This window comes from Tachysurus fulvidraco, chromosome 23 (assembly GCF_022655615.1).
Source record: "Tachysurus fulvidraco isolate hzauxx_2018 chromosome 23, HZAU_PFXX_2.0, whole genome shotgun sequence".
NCBI classification, from domain to species: Eukaryota; Metazoa; Chordata; class Actinopteri; order Siluriformes; family Bagridae; genus Tachysurus; species Tachysurus fulvidraco.
Window position 1 is genome coordinate 5,687,277 of NC_062540.1, and position 22,022 is coordinate 5,709,298.

A 22,022-nucleotide genomic window follows, 5' to 3' on the forward strand; every position below is an offset into this window, starting at 1 on the left:
ATCCCTAATTTCATCACTTCAATCTTCCCAAAGTGCAAATCGGTGTATAAAGGGTTAAACCGTAGGAGGCGCGCGTGCTGAATCAGGGTGGAGTGGACTTGGATATCCACTATTTTCCCTTCTTTATTTAATTAGGCAGCTCGACAGCAAGCCAAAGCTATGAGATAGTATGGTTATCGATCAGCGCGTTACATAACACTGTATTTAAATGTCCCTGAGTTTGAGTGGTGTGACGCTGTAAACATGGGGGATGTGAGTGAAGCGTCTCTGCTGGACTACATCTACTCGTCTGGAGGAAAAGTTACAAATTCAGACCTGATGAAGAGCTTTAAGCAGTTTGTAAGCCATAGTGATTTACACCTACGTGGTGAGTAGTAATATTAACCGTATTCCTTTTCCTTTACCTCATTAATAATGATGCTGAATAACGGTACCGCTTTCACAGCCTGATATTTCTGTCACTACTCGGTTTTTCTGAAAATATACATTTTTATTAAACCTATTTTAACCCAGTATGAACGCTTCGGGATCTTATCCGCTTTAAAATTCTGTATTTTTTTCTGTAAAGACTTAAACTGAGTCCATCTGCTTTACATTAGTGTGCATACGTCGATAAGGTTACAGGAATTATGTCATTTCCGTTGGACTCGTGCACAAAAATAAATGGCCTCAGTGTTGTTGAATACCTACAGATTAGAATCATAATGTCTTCATTTTAGTCCAGGATAACCTTTAAAAAAACCTCTTGTCTTAAGTCAACACTTGAGGTTCATTTCTGGTGGATAAACAGATGTAAATTCACTTAGTAGTAAAGTAAGAATTGGTTATTTAACATTTATCATCTATCATTTGTTATTGTTTATTTCACACCTTGATGTCAACACACTGGTGAAGTTGTTTAGCGCCTTCAATCACCTTAAGGGTTCTTTGGGTAGTTTTATTATAAATGTGGAAAGATTACCTCAAAACAGAGAGTTCCTTCATACAGTTAGAACTATGAACCATCCACAGAACGCACTTCGTTTACTAACAATTTACCTGAAAAAGAACCTGAATCATTTGCCTGAACACCTTTGGACAGCGAGAACCGTCTAAAGAACATGTAAAGAACATCTTTTACTACGAGATTACATATTTACCTGAAATCATTAGACAGAATTTTATAATGGTAGATAATGAAGTATGAGGTAAAAACAAGAGAAGGTTCCAAGTTGGTCCTCTTTTAACAGAGTTAAAACTGTTAACCATCCCAAGAACACTGGAGAAACAATTTAACCTGACAGTTAATAAAATCAGACATAAAGACATCTGATCATGCTAAAAGAAAAACTTTAAACATCTACGAATGCTAACTATCCAAAGAAGGAAAAGCTTTTACCAAATTATGGCTTAAAAACAATCATTAGAGCTAAAACAGAGCCTCATGACACAGGTTTCCGTTTCAGGAAACTCTTTAGATAGCCATTAACTATCCAAAGCACAACCAAGAACACTTAGACTCAATTTAACATGATAGTTAATGCTGTAAGACTTAAACATAGCTGTTGATAAAAATCTTAAGTCAGTCTGATCTTTTTGAGTAATACAAGTGAATTCAAATTGAAATTCAATTGAGTAGGAGTTTGGATTTTATTTTCCGATTCATACAAATGAATTCGTGAGAAATAGAACAAATGTTAGCCCCACCCTGAGGCCGAAGCTTGACATTTGTAACCTTTGATATGAATTTAGTCATGAAACACTTGATGTGTGTGACAGTAACAGGCTTAACAGTTAGCTGCTTTGTTTTATCCTACATTCACATTTACATAAAGACATTACAAAGAAAAAAAATATTGGAAGGAAAGTACCACAGACAGTTGGTGCCTCCAGTGGGTGTATGTAAGGTTGCTTTGCCAGATCTGACAACAATGCCATGCAAAAGCCAAAGCATTTTTGCATTTTTTAGCAAAACCTAGCATTTACTGTTCAGCACAGCGAGAGATAAGCAACAACAGCAACATGAGCAATCTCTCATTTGCTAGTGTGAGTTCCAGCTTATGTTGACTTCAATAAAACCAAAAGTGCTGTGCACCTAAGCAACCTTCTTCTGACTGGAAGAAGAATATAGTGATGTCCTGATGAACAGGTCAAATGGGCAAGGAAAGGAAAAACCTCCTGGGAGAAGATGAGGAAGAAACCTTGAGAGGAAGCAGAATCCTTTTCCAGGTTATACTGGATAGTAGGATTATAAAGCTTTGCTCTTCTTCGCCAGTATACTGTGAAGGAATAATTTTGTATGGATATTCAGTGTGACCAGATTATGAATTAGAGTCCTAGGATGATCACGGGACAGCTCTTTATGATTACAGCAGCAGGTTCTTACCTATGCAGGTTCCAATCTAAGTTTGCCACTTGGAAATAACTCCCCAGTGTATTTCATATATTATGTACATGTGCATGAACTGCTGAAGGTCATGTGGATCATCACATTTACATTGGAATTTAACCATTTAACAAGCTTAACATCTTTTCTATATATGTGAATCTTCCACTGCAAGGCATCGTGGTTCTGCTTATAACAGTGTGTTCTTTCATGATGCAGAGTCCAGCTGTGCACAAAGCCACTCACATCTGGCACCATCTGACCTCGCTGTTCAATTATCGCATTGTTTCCGAGCATTCACAAATCTGCTGCAGTGGGATAAGGTCCTGCCCATAGAGACGGTCTACATTTAGACGAGTTGTTTGTTTTATGAAATGGACTTGGACATTTACCATTTTCTCAGTGGGAACTTGCTGATGTGAATATCTCTGGTCACCATGAGGGTACTGAGTACATGGTAACCTTTAAAAAAAAAAAGACATGTCCCTCAGGACTTGCCCGGTTAAATGCTGGCTTCCTGTTTCCTGTTGTTGAGCAACACTGTCTTATTGGCAGGAAAAAGGAAAGGTTTCTGTTGATGTAGGCACAATGTCTTTTGTAAACACAATCCATAAAATCCCTATCACCCTTCTGGTACTAATACATACAGTTGATGCTATCTTCCTGAAAGCTTCAAAAAGACATTGTAGCAATGACAACCTTTATCCCAAACCCGTTTTATATATTTACTAAAGGTATTTAGCATTTGTTCTAAATCATTCACATTTGCAGATGCATTCTTTGGGAGCTGTGTTTTACAACCTGTGACTGCAATAATCTTTAGTTTCTCGTGCTTCTATCATTGCTCATTTGATAACTCAGTTCAATAATAAACAGTAATTAAAACATTTTCCCATTTTATATGCTTTCTAGATTTATCCAACTAAGGACTTTATTACAGTAAATTTTGTTACACAAATTATAACTTTATCACAAAAGTGAATGACACTTTCATTGTTAAATTTGATCAAGTAATTGCAAACATTAATCACAAATGTTTGGGATTGTAAAGGACACTGTTGTTCTGTTTTTCTTTTAAAACCTCAATCAGTCTCAATCAAACAGTACCAAATGGTTCAAAGAGCGATCCTTAGTCAGGAATCTTTGCATTCTTTAAACAAACCTGAGGTTAATTCTTACCTAAACATGCTTATCTTTAGTGTTACAAATAGCTGAGAAACACCGACAGTCCACAATCTACAGTATATACGCTGTGTATGCAGTAACATTTATATTCTTTGCTGCCCGCTTAAATTGTCATAGCAATGTTAGGATTTGATGGCAGTTGTTGCTTGACAAGTTAGATTTCATGACACACTATCATAACACACTTTACACAAAAGTAATTAGATCTCGTTTTGATGCAACAGCTTTGGTGTCATTTCAGAAGTCTTGCAGTAGGGCAGCTCCCCACAAATTTACATGAAAGTGCCAGTGTGAAATTTCAAAGCAGAAAAGTCTTCAGAGTTTCACACCCACACTGTTTTGCTTGCATTTTTACACTACGTTTACACGTGCGGCCTCCCGCTGTGAAAAAACGTCCAGAGACTATTCATTTTCAACGAGAGCTGCTAATTCCTGGTTGACAGCGACTTCGGATGATACGATGAATATATACACTGGTGAAGTTTATACACAAATGCCAAATCTCCCTCAGCGTCTTTCATTTTAGCGGTAAGAAACCTGAAATCTAGTTGCTCCACCAACTGAGAAATGTTATTACTATGGTAACCATAATTAGGAACGCCTACTGGGGACTTCATAACCTTAAAGCGACTGATGACTTGCAGGGATAAAATTGCTGGATGAGTGAATGCAACTTTACCAACATGCATTGAATGAACATCTGAGTGAACAAATGCAAAGTGTGCTAAGGTTAGTGTTAGGGATGATGTTTATGTATTGACATAAAAAATTTACTCTGTTTATTAAATTCTGCCCAATGAGTGGGGTGGATGGAAAATGATGTATATGCGTTTTACGTATATATAATAATAAAATGTCATGTTCATAGGTTGTTGTTTTTTGTACATAATATATTTGCTAGAGTTATTTTTTTAAATCTTTTTGTTTTTTTCCAGCCAAATACAGGGAGGACTTCAAGCTCATCATCGACAAAATAGCTGTGTGTAAAACTGAGAACGTGAGTAAGACATTTCCATCTATATGGAACCCATTAATGACCTCAGTACCGGTAATGAAATGTAATTCTTCACACATGAAATTTGAAGTATCATGTACTTGTCTTTGGGAAACATTCTCAGTTGGAGTGGAGAAGTCATTTGGAGGGATTTGACTGGTGTGTGTGGTGTGTGTTAACAGTTTATTAAGGGTTGGACAAATCAAAAAAGGTCCACTGTGCTGCAAAGTCCTATAGAATGCTTGTCCACTTAAATCAGCAGCCATAGTCTTTATTTTCTCCTGAAAATCTCTTGTGCTGATAATGTTTCAGATGCCGACAGAAAAGGCAGAAAAGTCTTTGGCTGACTTTAATAATTTGAGGATTTAGAGGTCGTTATAGTTATATACGTTTTTATGATCATTATTATGGTAAATTCCTACCAAAAATAGTTCCTTCTTTGCCAGGGAACTGAAAAATACAAACTCATAGACTGCCTGAATACATGATGGTCCTTGTCCTAGAGTCCTGTAGGAGTGATTTGCCCACCACTTTATAACCACATTGGTAGTGTCTTGAATAATAAACAAATACAGTACATTTCCATTCATTTCAATTCCACTAAAACCAATCATTCCATTTTAATATGGTACTAAGATCAGAGCTTTGTGTATCAGCAGATACCTCACTTGAATTTTGCAAACATCTGCTGATGGTGGAAGGATTTTAGGCAATTTATAGTATATCGTAGTTATTGTCAACATCAGAAAATATGTAAACTCAGATCCAGAACCAAATTAGTTTCAGCCCCTTGTTTACTCTGATACTTAATATAGTTTTAGTGCATTCCCTTTTTGAGCTGCAATTCCTTTCTGTCTCCTTTTTTAGGCAAAAGCCAAGTAATGACTCCTTTTTTCTCCCCATTTTTTTGTGATGTTAAGCTGTTTTATAGCTAGAAGTCATAATCTTTGCTCCTAAACACTGGTTTTAGTACCAAAATATTTTCAAATCATCTAATTAGGCTGATTTATTTTAAACCAGGAATCCAGCATTGGTTCTGTCTCTGTCATTTTTCTTCATCAGGGACAGAAGTATCTTATCCTGAAGAAGAAGTACAGGCAGCTCATGCAGGAACGTGAATCTCAGCCCACAGCTTCAGAACAGGGGATGAACGTTAAAGCGCACCAAGTCGAATGGTGTACAGGACCCACCATTACTGTTACTGATGTCCAAGACCCAGACGTGACAGAGGATGTGAGTACATCATGAGTTGGGAAAGTATTAGCTAATGTTGTGTTGAGGTCAAAATGTCACTTTCTCAATGTCTTATGTTGTGAAATGTTTAAAATGATTGTGTTCCATAAATGAAAATTTAGAGGTCGTTTATTAAACACATTTAAACTTATCATTCTGTCTATAGAATATGGTAATCTTTCCTGTTATGTTGCTTAGCAACCAAATTTGTCTGTTAACAGATTACACTGTATGACAATTTTTTTTTTATTACGAATATTCTACTTGTATTTCTAGTACTTGGATTACTAATGTCCCATGTTCATTTGCATTCAGGCAGTTCCTTACTTGTCCTGTTTGGTTTGTTTCCATGTGTTTGCTCACCTGGGGCAGAGAATCTGACATAGATAAGAGAGGTTCTGCCAGACAGACAGGTCTATTTCAGTTTGGTTATATTTTCCTGACGTGAGGGTCGCTGATTGGATTCCAGACCAGGTTGAGAGAAAGTGCTTGTTTATTATTATAAATATCTCAGCTCGTTCTGAACTTCTAGCTGATTTTTCCCCACATGCTATGAACACACCTAAAGATCATGCAGTCCATATGTTAGTTGTGCTGCAATCAATTTTTCATAGCGACGACAGCGTTCACATGGCTGAAATGAAAATAGAAGGCATAAGGGTGATGCATATAGTATAAGTGGTCCATTGAGTGACATCTGTTAGGTTATGTGTACAGAATACTCCGAGAGCACTGTCCGAAAAGCTCTGTCAGTAGATTTTGTGACATTACACAACAGCGTGACTTGCTTCGTGCTTTTCAGAGGAAGTTTCTTGTATATTTCCACAGATTTGTAGTGGAATGCTGTGCTAACAGGAAGGAGTGAGCAATATGACAATATGACATTGATATAGTGGTAACTTATGTGCTGTAGAAATGCCTTTTGATGTCATGACGTCACTCAGGTTTACTAGGAGGTAGAATTTGTTATTTAAAAAACACGATTAAGGATGAAATAGAGTTATACAGCTACATTGTCCAGGGTTTGCAATCAGCAAACAACATTGTATTAAGAGCTTTTGTACAGGGATTGAACAGGAAGTGAAGTGCTAGCTTGATGTTGTAATAGCTTATGGAAAGCATGTCAGAAAACGCTCACTCAGAGGTTCAGAGGAGGTAAAAACTGGTGCTTTATAAGTATGAACAGAATAAATGTCCAACAGGGTTTAGTTTTGTTTGCTTGAACGTAGCTTATTAGTGTGTTGGGTGTGTAACTGCAGAAGCTTGCAACCCATGCCAGAACTTTCTGGATCGTAAAGCTGCCTCGTGATACTCTGTACAGATGCCTGTCTGCATAGAGAAGGGCTCGAATTAGACATGCATTCAAATAGTGCACCACTTCCAATCCGGATGATGCCACAGCCATCTGTGGGGTCCACAAGACCAAAAATGGCCATGTTTTTAGGGTGAGAGGGATGCTATTACTCCTTCCAGCAGACTTCATGGGTGTCTGTGAGCTGTATGACACAGCATTAGCATCAGTTCGAAATACGTGCTGTCTGTGGCTGGCAGCTTTCGTGTGTCTTGTATGAAGCACGTGCTAGTTTTCACCCTCTTTTCACCCTCTTTGTTTGCTGTGTCATCGTATGGTTAAAAAATATCAAGATGTGAGAGAAAAGCTCTTTCGCTACAGTTATGTAGGCTAACAGCCATGCCACATTTCCTAAGTGTTAATTTCCTTCCTGGAGCTGCTGCATCAGGGCCATTCTTTCAGCCTTGGTGTGAATTGGACATGAGATCTGATGTGTCACATCAGCAGAAATGGCTCACAGCAAAGCAAATGAGCCTAATGTGAGCTAATGTGATGAATAAGAGACTAAATTAGTATAAAAATTGTGCATGTGTATGGCTAGATTGAGCCAGAAGCATGCTTGAAAAGAACAGGAATACAGTTTGTCTCTAATTGTGGTTTGTGAGGTTTAACAGTACAGTGTGCCAGTTTCCTGTTAACTCTCAAGTATTTTTTTCTGTTTATTGTTACAAGTAATAGACTGCAGTAGTAGACTCGTTCTAATTCGAGAACTCTAACGGTAATTTAAAAACGAACAAGGACTCGAAATAAAATGTGCATGCATTAAAATATTACAGTAATTCGCAGTTCCAGTTGCAAACTAAGAGACTTAGACTGGACACTTGGACTGTTGGACCGTTTATATTGTATGTAACTTAACTTAAGCAAATTATTTAAAATCGGTGCTCAGTCTATGACGATAGTGTGTCGAGTCTGTCAATAGTTTCTAGAGTTGTAGACATGAATGTTGTATGTTGCTCTGTACATCATTTTTTGCTTATAGATATTTTTGTCCATAATCAGGTGAAAGTTGACCAACAGGTGGTGGAGAACCCAGAACCTCTGTCAGAGAACCCTGAACCCATAGAAATAGAGGATGAACTGGAAAAGGACTCGGGATCAAAGGTTAGTGAACAGCACTTTAAAAAACACTATACAAATCAAGTCAGCTATACAAATCCAAATCCAAATAGAAAGTGGTGTTATTCTACACTAAGATGTGATGCTGTGTTTAACCAGCAGAGGGCGACAGATCGATTAATCGGCTTTACTAGACGAGTTTCCTGTTGAAGAACAGCATGAAAGGACTTTGTATTTCCATGTGAAAGATGCTCTCTGTTGTTGTGGAAAATAGCAACATGCTCTACCTCATTAGAGAGAAAATAATCATCTCTCTTCTTCCACCATTCAAATGCATATCAGTTTTGGGTGGAGATATTCACCGGTTTTTAAAAAGCTTTGTTTAAAAGATTTGCAGCCCAAACAGAATTTGCTTGATATGTTGCAAAAAATTTAAAACGAATTAAATCAAACAATAAAATGTTGGATATTTTTTTAAAGGTCAATGTTTAAATCGTGAATTCATCAAATAACAGTAATTAAAATAATAGCAAAAAGATGCAATAAATAAATAAATAGATAGATAGATAGATAAATAAATAAATAAATAAATAAATAAATAAACAAACAAACAAACAAATAAACAAATAAATAAAAAACACAATAAAAGGGAGTAATAATGCCTACAAAATTATAATAAGTAATATAATAATAAACTTTATTCTTTAATGGCACTATACAGTCCAATGCTTGGCTTTTGACGTGTAGATCTCAACATTTATCACACTTGAGTGTTCTTTCTGAAATCAAAAGACAGACAGAACATAATAGAGCATAAATTAAAATACGGTCCAGGCTGTATATCATATTAACATGTTTATTTTTAAAAGTTCCTACAGTGAGTTTCCATGGCAACAATTGTTTGCTTTCCAGCTTACCAAACCCGGATCAGAGGACGTTCAGGCCTTGACAGTTAATAATTGATGTAGTTACCTGTTTTGTCTTTCCTTCCCTAGTGGAAAAGGCATGTGGCTGTACGCCTGCTGAAGCTGTTAAGTCCGGCACCATTTACAGTGGACAGTTTGAACACTTAGCACAGCGCACATGAAAGAACGTGTGTGTTTGCTCTCCGTCTGGCTGACCGCAGCTCCCCTGCTCTTAGAATAATTAGCAATCACTTGCTCTCTAAAATCAGCAAACTGCTCTATTTTCCTCTCTCGCACGAACACGTTGACTGACACATTGCTCGACTCAACATCCAGCCAGATTGGCCTGTTAAAGTGCTGGCCTCTTGTGAGCGTAATTTCAAAAACAGAAAAATACACAACGTGAGCAATTTAGCTTTCAGTGAAGCAAATTGTTCGGGCTTTGACTTGGCATGCTTGGCCTTGTCTTATTTAGAGGGTGGAAACCTGTCTTCTCTAGGGTATTTATTATGTTTAATACCCCTTACATCATTTGACTTCTGTTTGCTTACTTGTTTGTTTCATACTGTATCACTTCCCAGCAGCTTCTTTACTGAAGTGTCCATTGTCTGACCAGAAGTTTCGTTTCCTTTTCCTTTTTTTTGGAGTGCATATTGACGTATTTTGACGTGTTTGCTGTGCTTGCAAAAAAATGCCTCGCACATCATTGCTTGATTACGTGTGTTTGTAACAAACCCACACACACACACACACACACACACACACACACTAGTGAGAAGAAGGACGCTTGCTGCTTTGATGCACAGACACCTATTACAGGAAGTAATATTGTGTATTGGAGTTCAAATAAACTTGAACAAGTGTCTTTTGTATTAGAAAGAACTTACCATCCCTCTCTCTCTCTCTCTCTCTCTCTCTCTCTCTCTCTCTCTCTCTCTCTCTCTCTCTCTCTTTTTCTGTCTTTCTCTGGCTTTCTTTTTATTTTTCCAGTCTGAATCGGAGCAGGAAGAGGAATCTACGGGTAGTGTAGGCTCTGCATCTGTGGCTGTAAGTGTCATTGTGTCAAGTTTTAAGCTTCTTCTTTTACCAGTGCTCGGAGTAAATCAGTGAAAATAGAATATACAACAGTATAAAAAATATATTACTGTGTAAAGCATGATATCTCTTGCAGTATTTCTATATATGGCTTTACCTTTTGACTGCATCAAAGCACCGATGCTGGAGATGTAATACAATCGTCTCCTCACAGAAAACTTCACCATTAAAGAATAAAATAAATATATAAAAACCCGTCACATATATCAACACGCTCCCTTTATCAAAACCATATACAGAAAAATGTATATATTCTCTGTATTTCCAGTGGTGTGTAATAAACAAACATCTGTTTGCTGAATTATTTAATACTTAAAAAACATATAAAACAAATGCTAAAATTGTCATTTTAGTTTTCAATTTCATTAAAATTTTTAACATCAAATCGCTTGCTTGCAGGAGGTATGTAAGATTTTATTTATTATATATATTTTACATGTAGAATTTTTTTAATATATAATAAATAAATAAGTATTATCTCACCATATCACCCATATCTGGATCTCTCATCATCAACATCAATTTCTGTATCATATGACCCCATACAAAACAACATGAAAACCTGTACACAACTCTAATGCTAACATCTGTATATGTCTGACATATACGTGACAGTTAATCCAAATGATGGGACGTACGTATGACGTCCGATGTCGTGATGCAGCCGTCTCCTCTCTCTAAAAGGCAGTATGAAGTTTCTGCACGCGTCATGTTAGTGTGATCTTGTCGTGTTCTTCACTGCAGCTGGATCCTATTGAGAAAGAGTGGATCTATTCTGCAGCATGTGGCAGACTCTCGCACCTCAGACAGCTGCTCAAACAGGACGCCTCGCTGGCCAACAAAAAAGTAACCGGTTTAAGTTTTACTGCCTTACACTGTAGCTAAAACACAAGTAATCTTTAGAAACCTTATTAGAAAATGACAATAAAACAAATTTAAGGTTAGAACCTATATCTAGGTATATTTTCATTCATTAAAAAAAGATTAAAATGTTATTTTTGGAAGATAAACGTAGCTTTGAAGTAGGTGTAATTTTACATTTTGTTGAAATTGTAAATCATTTTGAGTAGATTTAAAATATTTTAACATGCTACGATGTCATCAACAGATCCATCAGCAAATCCAACCTGAAATAAAAAGTCAAATCGAATCGAAAGTCCTGATGTTACAAATAACTTTTTTTTTTTTTTTACAAATAATGTTGTATGTTTTGTTTTTTGTTTTATTTTTGTATGTTCACACCAAACCAGGATTTTACCTCAGTAAGTTCCTGCCCTTCAAATCGTTTACTTTCTTTTAACATTGTTTCAAATTGTATGTGAATATCACGATTTGCTAATAAATCATTTTCTTTTTTCTCCCCCTGCATATTTTCCTCTGGTTGGTGACTAAAACCTTTAGGGGGTGAGTTACAGCAACTTTGCATTTTATCTTCATTCTCACTGGCTGATGAATACAAAATGAACTATAATCTGTGTAAATAATAAATCATCCCTGATCTCTGGTGATGTCTGCTGATTCCCGGTAACTTTTGCGTTGCTACACAGTTTCTTCAAGTGCAGAGTGAAGGAACGCAAAGTGGGGGTGAGGGGGAGGGGGAGGGGGGTCTGTCCCAGGCTTACATTTCAAAGGCCTACTATCAAAAGGATTATGAAAGATGGCTTTTTAGCTCCTGTGCCCTCAAAACAAGCTCAAATCCTTTTATTTGTCTCATCTCCCTCCCTTCCATGTGCGCTTAAGAGCTTTGCCCGAGTGTTTGTTGTCCCGCCCTGGCCTGGAGTTCTCACAGTGTCCTGGCTTGGACCACCTTCTAAGAGCCACTAAGCCTCTCCCTTCCCCACCCGGACAAGATACAACAGCAAGCATTGAAGTACAGGGGAGATTAGGTGCCACCTCAAAGACTTCAACCACTTAAAGATAATCTGAAAGCACAGGCTAGGATTAATTGGGGAACAATGGCGAGTCTGACCTCGGGTGGCTTTGATGCCCTCCCTCCCTTCCATGCCTGCCAGCCTGTAGTTGCATGCCAAGCTGGTCAAGTAACGCAGGACAATCCAGCACTTTTATTAAGCTGGCAAAGTGCTGTCTTGGCCCAGGTTGATTTCAAAATCTCCAGTTTGTCGTTAAGGCTTGCTGCTTAAATGACTGTTGAGGTTTTATATCACAGCTTAGCCACTGCTTGAGAAGGATGCTCTTTTTTTTTTTCTTTCTTCCTGAGCAACTTTTTTCTTTTTCGGCTTTGGCTTAACTCCTTGCACACAAAGTGGTTAAGCATTGCCTTGGGCGATGTGCTAAAGTACGCACTATTGCAGCAGTGGCAGGTAACCTGACACGAGCGTTATCTGCGTTTTTCTTTAACATGTTTGAAGCTCCATGTCAGCGAGGTGGGGGTTGAAATTCCAGCTGCGCCTCTCGCAGGGTGACCCGAAAAATAAACGGCCGCCATCCCAGATGCAGCGTAAACATTCCTCGCCTTTGAGCATTGCAAGCTGGACCTGTCTGTCAATCGATAGTGCATGATAGATAACGTGTGAATGAAAAGCCACCTGTATTCATCCCTTACCCCCTTCTTTTATCTCTCCCTCCCTTACCCCCTCTATGTCATCCCTTCATGTCGTGTATACCATGGCCCCTCCCTGTTGTCCTGGATCGACTCTTCCTTCCTCCAGTTTGTAAGTATATCATTTTCCCATCTCCTCCCTTTTAAAAGACGTCGTGAATATGTGTGGCATTGCATCCCTTTGTGTCCCTTCTTAATAGTCCCCCTAGAACAGGTTATGGATGTTGTATTTTACTCTGTGTGGCCAGAGGGGCACCCCACAGGGTCTAGACAGGAAGTTGAGAAATAAGGACAGGAGACGCCACATCCTGTTGGCCATCGTCCGTCACACCGCGCCCCCAGAGAACTGTCGGCCTGTCGCTCAAACGGCAAGATGACCAATCCGTCTCTAGAGTGTGACAGCGTGGACAATAGGTCCGTAGATAGAAGAGCCAGACTCCATTTATCACAATCTGTCTCGAGGGCCGAGCTTAGAGGAGGGGCTGAGGGTCGTCCCAATGCAGCACTACATATACAGTGGAACAGATGAGAAAAAACATTAACAACAGCTGTTTTTGGAATTTTCACAAGCTGTTAATGTATCATAATTCCACCATCCAACAAAAATAAACGATAGAAAAGGAAACGAAACGTGTTATTAGTCGATCGTGTTGACACACATGAAGAAGAGTTTCTTTCTATTCTTTTAAATATGATTTTATTAGCCAGATATTCACCTAAATTATTTAGATCCTTCAACAGTTTATGGATTAGAACTCTTTCTTAAGGTCACTGTTTGAAGATAAATATAGTGAGTCCTGTTGTACAAACCTGACTAACGTTTGAGCGAATGAAAGCATGCGTACACATATGATTATTGTACATCTGTCTGCTTTCCAGTTTGGGCTTTTTTAGCCTGAGTGTTTTGTTAAACATCAGAGTTGTGCATGTAGAATCCATCATCTCTGTTCTCTTTGCTTGTCCATTATTGTAGCTTCAGCTTGTGTTTGTGTGTGTGGTGGCCCTGTGTCTTCTTGATGGGCTTGTCAGTGGGCTGATGCCTGGGTGGGTCCTCCATCACAGGGTCATACCAACATCATCAATCTTGCACTGGGTGACAAGCCCCAGCTTCCCCCGCAGTGGGCACACTGGTTTGTTGTTTTGTAATTAGGCTGCCATTAGATGGCAGGAACCCGTCCTCTCCGTGCACAGCTGGGCCCCTCCTCCATTGACCAATAGAAGCCCGTGGCTGTGTCTGTTTCTGGCATTGTGGGAGTCATGAAGCGTGGAGCAGCCAGGAAAAGCAAACTGAGCATAGCTCATGTATTAAAGCGCGGGTCATGTTGCCTAGGGATTGTGTGATTCCCAGAAAGCCTTGTTAGGGATTAGACCTGTGATCTTAACTAAAGAAGGAATCAACGAGCCACTTAGTTTAACTAATCTTGTATCACATTACTGTTGAATTTTTGAACCAGATGTTTATTAATCCGTTAATTTTGTGATTGCCAAGCAAATCACAATCGCTAAATTAATTTTATTGGTTTAAATTGGTTTATAATAATGCAGTCATTCTAATGTAACATATACATTTCAATATATTGTTTCTATTTCTATATACCAACAGATAAAGAGAATACAACAGCTAAACCTAACCCTAGGCATTTATCGAGTGTATATTGGAGGAGTCTTCGGTGTCAACAGTTTGTAATAGTGAGAAAATGCGTAGAGATTTCTCAATAAAAAGCTTCACGAGTAGGTGACTAAATGACTGTCCTATAGCATGAGAACAGGAACTACGTGGTTTTACGGAGATTCCACAATGAAAAAAACTATGAACAGAGAATTAATATGACGTGTCATTCGCAAACAAATAAAAAAGATGTTATAATTGATAGAAAAGTAATTATAGAAATCTATTCATTTTTAGCTGCATCAGAGTCTTATTGTTGTATTCCTTACGTGACAAAGATGCGTATTTAGTGTACTGTGTAGTTCCGTATTTAGTGTACTTCTACTTTACATTATATTTACAAGCACACAGCAGAAACCTTTCCTTATATTTTATACTGATCAGCCATGACATATAGTGTAATATAGTGTAATATAGTGTAGGTCCCCCAAAAACAGCTTGGACCCACTGATAGTATCTGGCACCAATAAGTTAGCATCAGATCCTTTAATTCTTAATTAAATAAGGTAGAGCTGTCACGGATCAGACTTGTTTCTCCGGTACATTCCACAAACGCTTGTTTGGATTGAGATCTGGGATCTTCAAAATGTTCCTGAACAGATTTTACAATGAGACAGGGCACATTATCCTGCTAAAAGAGGACATTAGGGATTACTCTTGCCATTAAGAGGTTTCTTGGCAGGTAACAATGTTTAGGTCGGTGGTACATGTCAGCGGTACAAAGCCAGGAAAACATTGCCTCTGCTTACTTCCTATCTCTTTCTATCCATTAGTATCATCACTTAGTATCATCTCTATCTCTCTATCTCTCTATCTATCTATCTATCTATCTATCTATCTATCTATCTATCTATCTATCTATCTATCTATCTATCTATCTATCTCGCACCATGATCTAAAAGAAAAAGTAATTTATCAGACCAGACCACCTTCTTCCATTTCTCCTGGGTTCAGTTCTGTTGCTCATGTGCCCATTGTAGGTGTTTTCGGTAGTGGACATGGGTCAGCACGGACACTCTGACCAGTCTGCAGCCGCATGCGCAGCAAGTTGTGATAGACTGTGTGTTCTGCACCTTTCTATCTTAGTCAGTATTAACTTGTCACTAATTTGTACTACAGAAGTTCTTTTGTGGGAGCAAACCAGATGAGTCTCGGGCAACTTTTAGTAGGTCCTAACATGTGCATACCAGGAACATGTTCATTATATATTCATTATATATATTATGTGTATCACTGAGTTCTAATAGTTCTTAGCTTGCTTTATTACTTCTTTACCTTGAATGTGTTTACACTAAACCTCATAGATGCTTAAAAGTACAGGACCAAAAAAAAACGCTTTGACTCTAATAAATAGACAGAATTTTTATATACATTTTAAATAAAGCTTTTTCTAACAATGTATTGTAGAATTCATTCTAAAGTTACAAAGGCTACAGAGGTTTAAAGTTTCTTCTCTACAGCTCTTGACTTTCAGCAACATATGTAGATCTTTATTATTATCAGTGTGTAATATGTTATTTCTCCTAGAAATTTACCTTAATGCTGTAACTGTAGCTTGTCTCTCTGTACACTCTATGTGCTTCTCAGACCGCTCTGCACTGGGCTGCTAAGCACGGAAAAGAGGACATGGCTACTGCGATGGCTGACGCGGGGGCCGACGTCAACACCAAAGCTGTAAGTCCCACTCAGTAGAACATTTCCAATATTCCAGTATGTAACCTTGTTTATTTGTCTGTTTAAAGCACAGCTTTGTTAGTATCAGGGCTTATTTTATCGTCCTAACACTTCATTAATTAAACAACAAATACGATTTTCCCTCTTTTTTTTGCAGCATGTAAGTAACTACCCTGAGGTTCGTCTCTCTGTTTGTATGGGAAACTGTTTGGTAAGGTACAGTGACGACATTCTCCAACGCCTGCCTGTTTTCCAAGCTTCTGACATAATACCTCTCAAAGGGAATGCACCAAACCCAGCTGTACAAATGAACGCAGTCTCTGCTTCACAGCGCATGTTCATAAATCAAACTGTGTCATGTTAATCACTTCCCTTAAACAATGTCCTCATGTATTCCAATAGCTGGGTCCTGAGAGGAGCAATTGCACTGAATTACCAGGCAATTATCATGCTGTCATTAGGGTCTGTTGCTGTAACCTTCCCTAATTTGTGTCCTCTCACCCTCTCGTTTTTTTTTTTCTCCACCTCTATGTCTTTCGCTCTTTTCCCAATTCTTAACGCGTTTGATGGCTTCGTCGCTTGGGATGCACCAGGGTGTAAGTCTTCCTTGTTTTTCATTATATTGTATTAGTTATTTATTATAAACTTTTAATGACACTAAAACCTTTTCGGGTTTACAGGGTTACACACCTTTACACATCGCTGCACTACATGGCCATATGCATATATTAAATCTGCTCATCCAAACCTACGGTAAGCTTCTGCTCATAGAATTCTAGTAATATGCTGTAATATTTTAACATGCAAATCTTTAAAGGATTTTTTTCCCAGCCTAATCTCTATCCCCTACATGTGTAGAGTACTTGTGATTATCATAAACATTATAGTGTTATATTGACATGTTTCCTGTAGTGAGAACAGACGTTTAACTTGAAACCCTTTCTTAAAATGACATAGTAAAGGCGAGTGTTCAGTAAATATCAGTCAGAAAATATTTTAAATTCAGAATTAACAATAAAATCTCATCAAACATGTGTTGTTATAGGAAAATAATTAACAACAGGCTGGTGTGATGTGATCTGATGCAAAGTGGATGATTTTCCAGTAACAGCACCAACCCCATTTTTTACTCCTCTTATAATACAGCAGGGTTTATAACTATTAATTAATAACATCTAACACTGCGTTTAACATTGTAAGACAGCTGAGGAACGAGGTAGGATTTAGAGGATCGGTTCAAATCCAGAAACCTCTGACTGTTCAGCACTTATTATTATTATTATTATTATTATTATTATTATTATTATTATTATTATTATTACAAAACAAACCTGTGGCTGAATAATGAGTTGCTGAAAGAAATAGAATAGAAATAGTTGCTCTGATGTGAACAGCTAATGTACTAATCCCTTTATTTAGATTTTCGTTGAATTTTATTTATTTATATATATATATATTTTTTTTTTTACAAAAATATGTTTCCTACAATTGTTTCTTGAAGCTCCAGAAGTATCCATTAGAGATTTATATGTATTTTTCTCAGTAAAGGTTCAAAGTGATTATTTGTGCTAATCTCTCATACGCTATAATAAAAAGAAAGAAACATTTCTATTACTGCTACTAATGCTAATAATGATTTGCTATGTCTTATACCCTGTGTTGTCCGATCAGGTGCTAAGGAAAATGTGCGAGACTACAGCGGTCACTTAGCGTCCCATTACCTGAAAATACAGAAAGAAGAGCAGCACAGTGATCTGAGTGAGTAATCCCAGTCATACTGATTTATTAATGTTTTTTAATACGTATTTATATAGCTGTGTGACTTACAGATTGACCCGCATGACACAGATTGTGTTTCATACTCTGTCTAAAACTAATGAAGTAATCTATAGCCACTTATGTGTACACGGTTAACACAATTTATACCACAGTTCTAATGAATTCTGGATTCTGATTGGTCAGAAAGTGTTTATTGTGTTTCTATAACAGCACACACTTATTCTTATAAACCCTTATAATATGTTGATATGACGAGGACTTCGTTGAGGACACAGGAAAGTTTTTAGGACCGAGGGATTTGAGGGTTCTCAGTAACCTGTCGGCGACTAGCTGCATTTTCACTTGAAAAAGAGAAGAGAAAGATTTTATATATAGTTATAACTTTTTAATTATATATATAACTGGTTACACTAAATGTAGCTAGAAATTGGTAAATGGTTTGTCTTGTCATTCATATGGTTATAATTGATGTAATGAATTCAAAACTGATGCATGACATACGTAGACAATTAAACAATACATACAGGGACTACAGAAAGACAGCATTAACTATAAAAAATAGAATAAAATACAAAGAAATAAAAGTTTATAATTCAGTTACTATTTATCTCTAATATCTGTCTCTAATGACAAGCCTGAGGTGATGGTGGTGAGGAAAAACTCCCTGAGATGATATGAGGAAGAAACCTTGAGAGGATCCTCATCCTCATTTGTTTGACACTGGACAGTAAATAATATAAATGTAAATAATGTCCTTTGTAAAGCAGGTTGTAGTTTATTAGAAGTACACTAACACCAAATTGAGCTGCTTTCAGAATTACTGCAGTGTTGCAGATGACTGATGAGACTATGAGTAACCTATGAGTAATATTAAGTGCCGGTTTTGAGTTGTTTTCTTTTCCGTTGTAAAGACGCCGGATACCACAGCCCAGTGCAGGTGACTGAGCGCCGCAACAGGAAGTTAACCTCACTCTTTCACTCACGAAAGAAATGGGGTTCTGCAGAAGAGCTGGCACCCGTCCCGGAGGAAAGAAGCGTCCATCATCAGCTCATCGTCCCTGCGTTCAGAACCAGGAAGTTCTCCCGCTGAACTCTCATCACCGTTATACAGCAACACAACCAGCACGGAAGAACAATTCGTTGTCTTTACAGTGCAAAGCTGTTTTGTTTGTGGACTTGGTATTTGTTCTTAATGCACAAATACCGTACATGTCTTATTCAGTAGCTCTGCCTTAATATTAAACGATTCATGTTTTATTTATGGTTTTTGTGTTAGAGGTTTTATACTTCTAAAAATATCTGTTTTTTCTTGTTTTTATTCTTGTATCTTTTTTTTATTTTTTTATTTGACTTCACACGATGTGAGGGTCAAGGTCATACGGGCTGATGAGAAATGAGGTATTATTTTTTATTCTGTTAATATACCGAAGTTTTCATGCTGCTACATGTTTTGTAATGCCTACAGAACCACATTGTTATTTTTAAGCTTCACGTAAACACACACATGTTTGGTTTTTGCTATTAATAGTATATAGTCATTAATAGCTAAATAGTTTGATTGCTATTAATAGTAAATGAAAGTATTACAAATGTCTGGTTTAAGGTGACTAATGTGTGTGTTAATTTTTTATTTTTGTGTGTGTGTGTGTGTGTGTGTGTGTGTGTGTGTGTGTGTGTGTGTGTGTGTGTGTGTGTGTGTGTGTTTAAAATGTGATTCAAATATCACCAAAAAGAGGACAACTTAATCTGTGCCTTATGCTGTAAGTGTTAAAAGTGTTTGTTTTTAAAAGTGTTGTAATGGATATTTTTCAAATCACTTAAACAAAAATATTTTCTTTTTTTTTTTTTAACTCCTGTGTTCTTGGGTGTTTTGTCTACATTGTCTCACATTTATGCTGATTGTCTTAGTGCCCAAGTTCTCTACTAAAATTAATTTTAAAGAAAAATAGTGCTATAAAGCAAAGCTGTTAAAGGAAGATCATTAAACATTAAAGGAATGTTGGTTAAGGAATATCTACTCCGAGAGATTTATGGGTATCGTCGGTAAATTTGATCTTTGGATGCTTTCTTTTTTCCCAATCAGCCCCTGAACACTTAGAATAATAAATGCTGTTTGCCGTCTTTTCATCCCACTCATGCATGATCCTAACAAGATTACACCTTATCAGATCTCCCATTTTGGTCCCTGTGCGGCTTCCCACCTTCCCTTCAGCTAATCGGCGAAACAGAAAAGACCAGCCTCTTTTTTTTCCTCCTTTCTTTTCACCCTGCCTTTGATTCACCTCAATCGCTCAGCTTTGAGCTCCCCAGATGGAGTAAATATGGGCCCTGTTGGCCCTCCATAAGGCTTGAGCCCTTAATTCCAGCTTAGCCGCTAAAAAGGGCAGCACTTGCTTTTGCAGCTCGGCGGTATCAGAGGGCTGAGAGGGTGAACATGCGAGTGGTTTTGGGGCCTTGTTTTCTGACGGGGGTGTTGGGAGGATAAGAAGGACTTGCTGTAATAGATACTTATCTGACTGCCCTGCAGCCCTCAAACAAAATCGCCCCTCTGAAGAGATTAGGACCCAGGGAGGGCACATTAGCTCTAATCCTGTGCTTTGAGGGGCCTAGAACACCCCCCCTCAAGCCTTTTACACCCCAACTCCTTCTGTTGTAGCTTGTATCTGACCTGTGTGTAAGAGGATCCTGTGGCTGCACACGAGGGGGGGTCAGATTGTATATGTATGTGTATATGTGCTCGTAGGAAAGGTGTAGGTTGGGGGAAAGGGTGGGGAGAGAAAAAGGGTTGCATGTGGGCGCTGTTTTAATGGCGAGGCTGCTTGTAGTGAAAAGCACAGAGAGGTCCACACTGCTGTGTGTAACTGACTCCTGGCTCTCTGAAGAGATTAGGCTCTACATTGTTGGTTCGGTTGCTCATTTCCATCTGAGGGCTGCTCCCTACCGCTGCACTCCTGGCCTGCTATTGTGACGAGGAAGAAGGGGGGTAAAACCGAGGGCCCGAGGCCTCCAGCTTCCTTGTAGCCTTTGTTTTACAAATGGCCCGAAATGTAGATGTCACATCACAGATGCTTTACAAGCACCCCAGGTATTGATTGTGAGCGCTAGGTGGGAGAAAACGGCTGCATAAAAGTACATTTGCTAATCTCAAAACACAAGATACATACAAGCCAGTCTTCAATGTCACATGCACTGCGCTACACTATATAACACCTTTTTATTGTAATGTATCGTGTAACGAACAGTGTTGTAATACTGATGGAATAATCCGTATAATTCGATGATTATAGAAATAAATGGTAGCTTCATTTAAGTTGACCAACGATTCAAACACCTCATTCAGTTTGACTCGTGTTATTTTGACAGCTCCATATAAATTCCTTTGTGATACACCAAATATTCAGTAGTCGTTTCTTATACGTTGCCGATATAATTACTCTTGCTATTTTCTATATAAAACATCAAACGATGTCATCCACACAGGGAACAAAAGTGGTGCTCAGTGCCAGGTTTGAGTCTCGACTGTGCCACGTGTGATGAAACAGGTAACCTTGTTGTCACTGGAAGAAAAAAGATTATCTTTATTAGGTTAACACGGTGACGCTTCGGGACTCGTAGCTGTCCCTTTTAAGGGTGTGAAAAGACACACTTCATCCTGTCAGAGTAGATTTCGGTCGTGTGGCAAAAGGAGATCAATGGAGTAACAAACTATATGTGACCAAATTAGGAGAAAATTTGATTAGCTGAACATTTTACATTCGAACCACTAGCACAAATCTGGTTGTATAGCAAGATACAAAGGTTCAGTTGAGGTAGGGTAGTGTTCGTACATTTTTCAAATGACATCATGATTATGGTTTCATAGAAAAAAAAGTCTGTGCCTGTGCTTTGGTGTTTCTGCCAGGTACTCAGGATTCCTCCCTCAGAAAAAAGGCGTTTTGTAGTTTGATTGGAATCTGTAAATTTGTCCATAGTTAGTGAATGACTGTGTGTGTGTGTGTGTGTGTGTGTGTGTGTGTGTGTGTGTGTGTGTGTGTGTGTGTGTGTGTGTGTGTGTGTGTGTGTGTGTGTGTGCGTGTGTGATTGCCTCCTGCATTGGATTAGCGCCCCATCTAGCGTGACCCTGTGTACCCCTGGGTCCCATGGGATAGACTCC

At 38.2% G+C, this 22,022-nt stretch overlaps 1 protein-coding gene across 2 annotated transcripts; it reads left to right on the forward strand.

The window, feature by feature from the left end:
- Positions 1-68: 68 nt before the first annotated feature.
- Positions 69-19,880, forward strand: LOC113641956 (ankyrin repeat domain-containing protein SOWAHD). 2 transcript variants are annotated; one of them, XM_047807289.1, is made up of 14 exons: positions 69-367; positions 4,486-4,547; positions 5,607-5,777; positions 8,131-8,232; positions 10,083-10,139; positions 10,932-11,033; positions 11,438-11,449; positions 11,589-11,591; positions 16,004-16,090; positions 16,248-16,250; positions 16,684-16,686; positions 16,771-16,843; positions 17,762-17,848; positions 18,781-19,880. In XM_047807289.1, the coding sequence occupies exons 1-14, from the start codon at positions 244-246 to the stop codon at positions 18,957-18,959; spliced, it is 1,065 nt and encodes a 354-aa protein (XP_047663245.1). In that variant the 5' UTR covers positions 69-243; the 3' UTR covers positions 18,960-19,880. The 2 variants fall into 2 exon arrangements, with proteins under 2 accessions (XP_047663245.1, XP_027000965.1); XM_027145164.2 differs by lacking the exon at positions 11,589-11,591 and adding an exon at positions 13,877-13,881 and having other exon boundaries at positions 70-367; positions 11,438-11,450.
- The last annotated feature ends 2,142 nt before the right edge of the window (positions 19,881-22,022 follow it).

Excerpts from the sequence above, each read along its gene's own strand:
- LOC113641956 (XM_027145164.2), top strand. The coding sequence starts at position 244 with ATGGGGGATGTGAGTGAAGCGTCTCTGCTGGACTACATCTACTCGTCT. Across the intron at positions 4,548-5,606 it reads CTGTGTGTAAAACTGAGAAC|GGACAGAAGTATCTTATCCT; the intron begins GTGAGTAAGACA and ends TTTCTTCATCAG. Across the intron at positions 8,233-10,082 it reads AAAAGGACTCGGGATCAAAG|TCTGAATCGGAGCAGGAAGA; the intron begins GTTAGTGAACAG and ends TTATTTTTCCAG.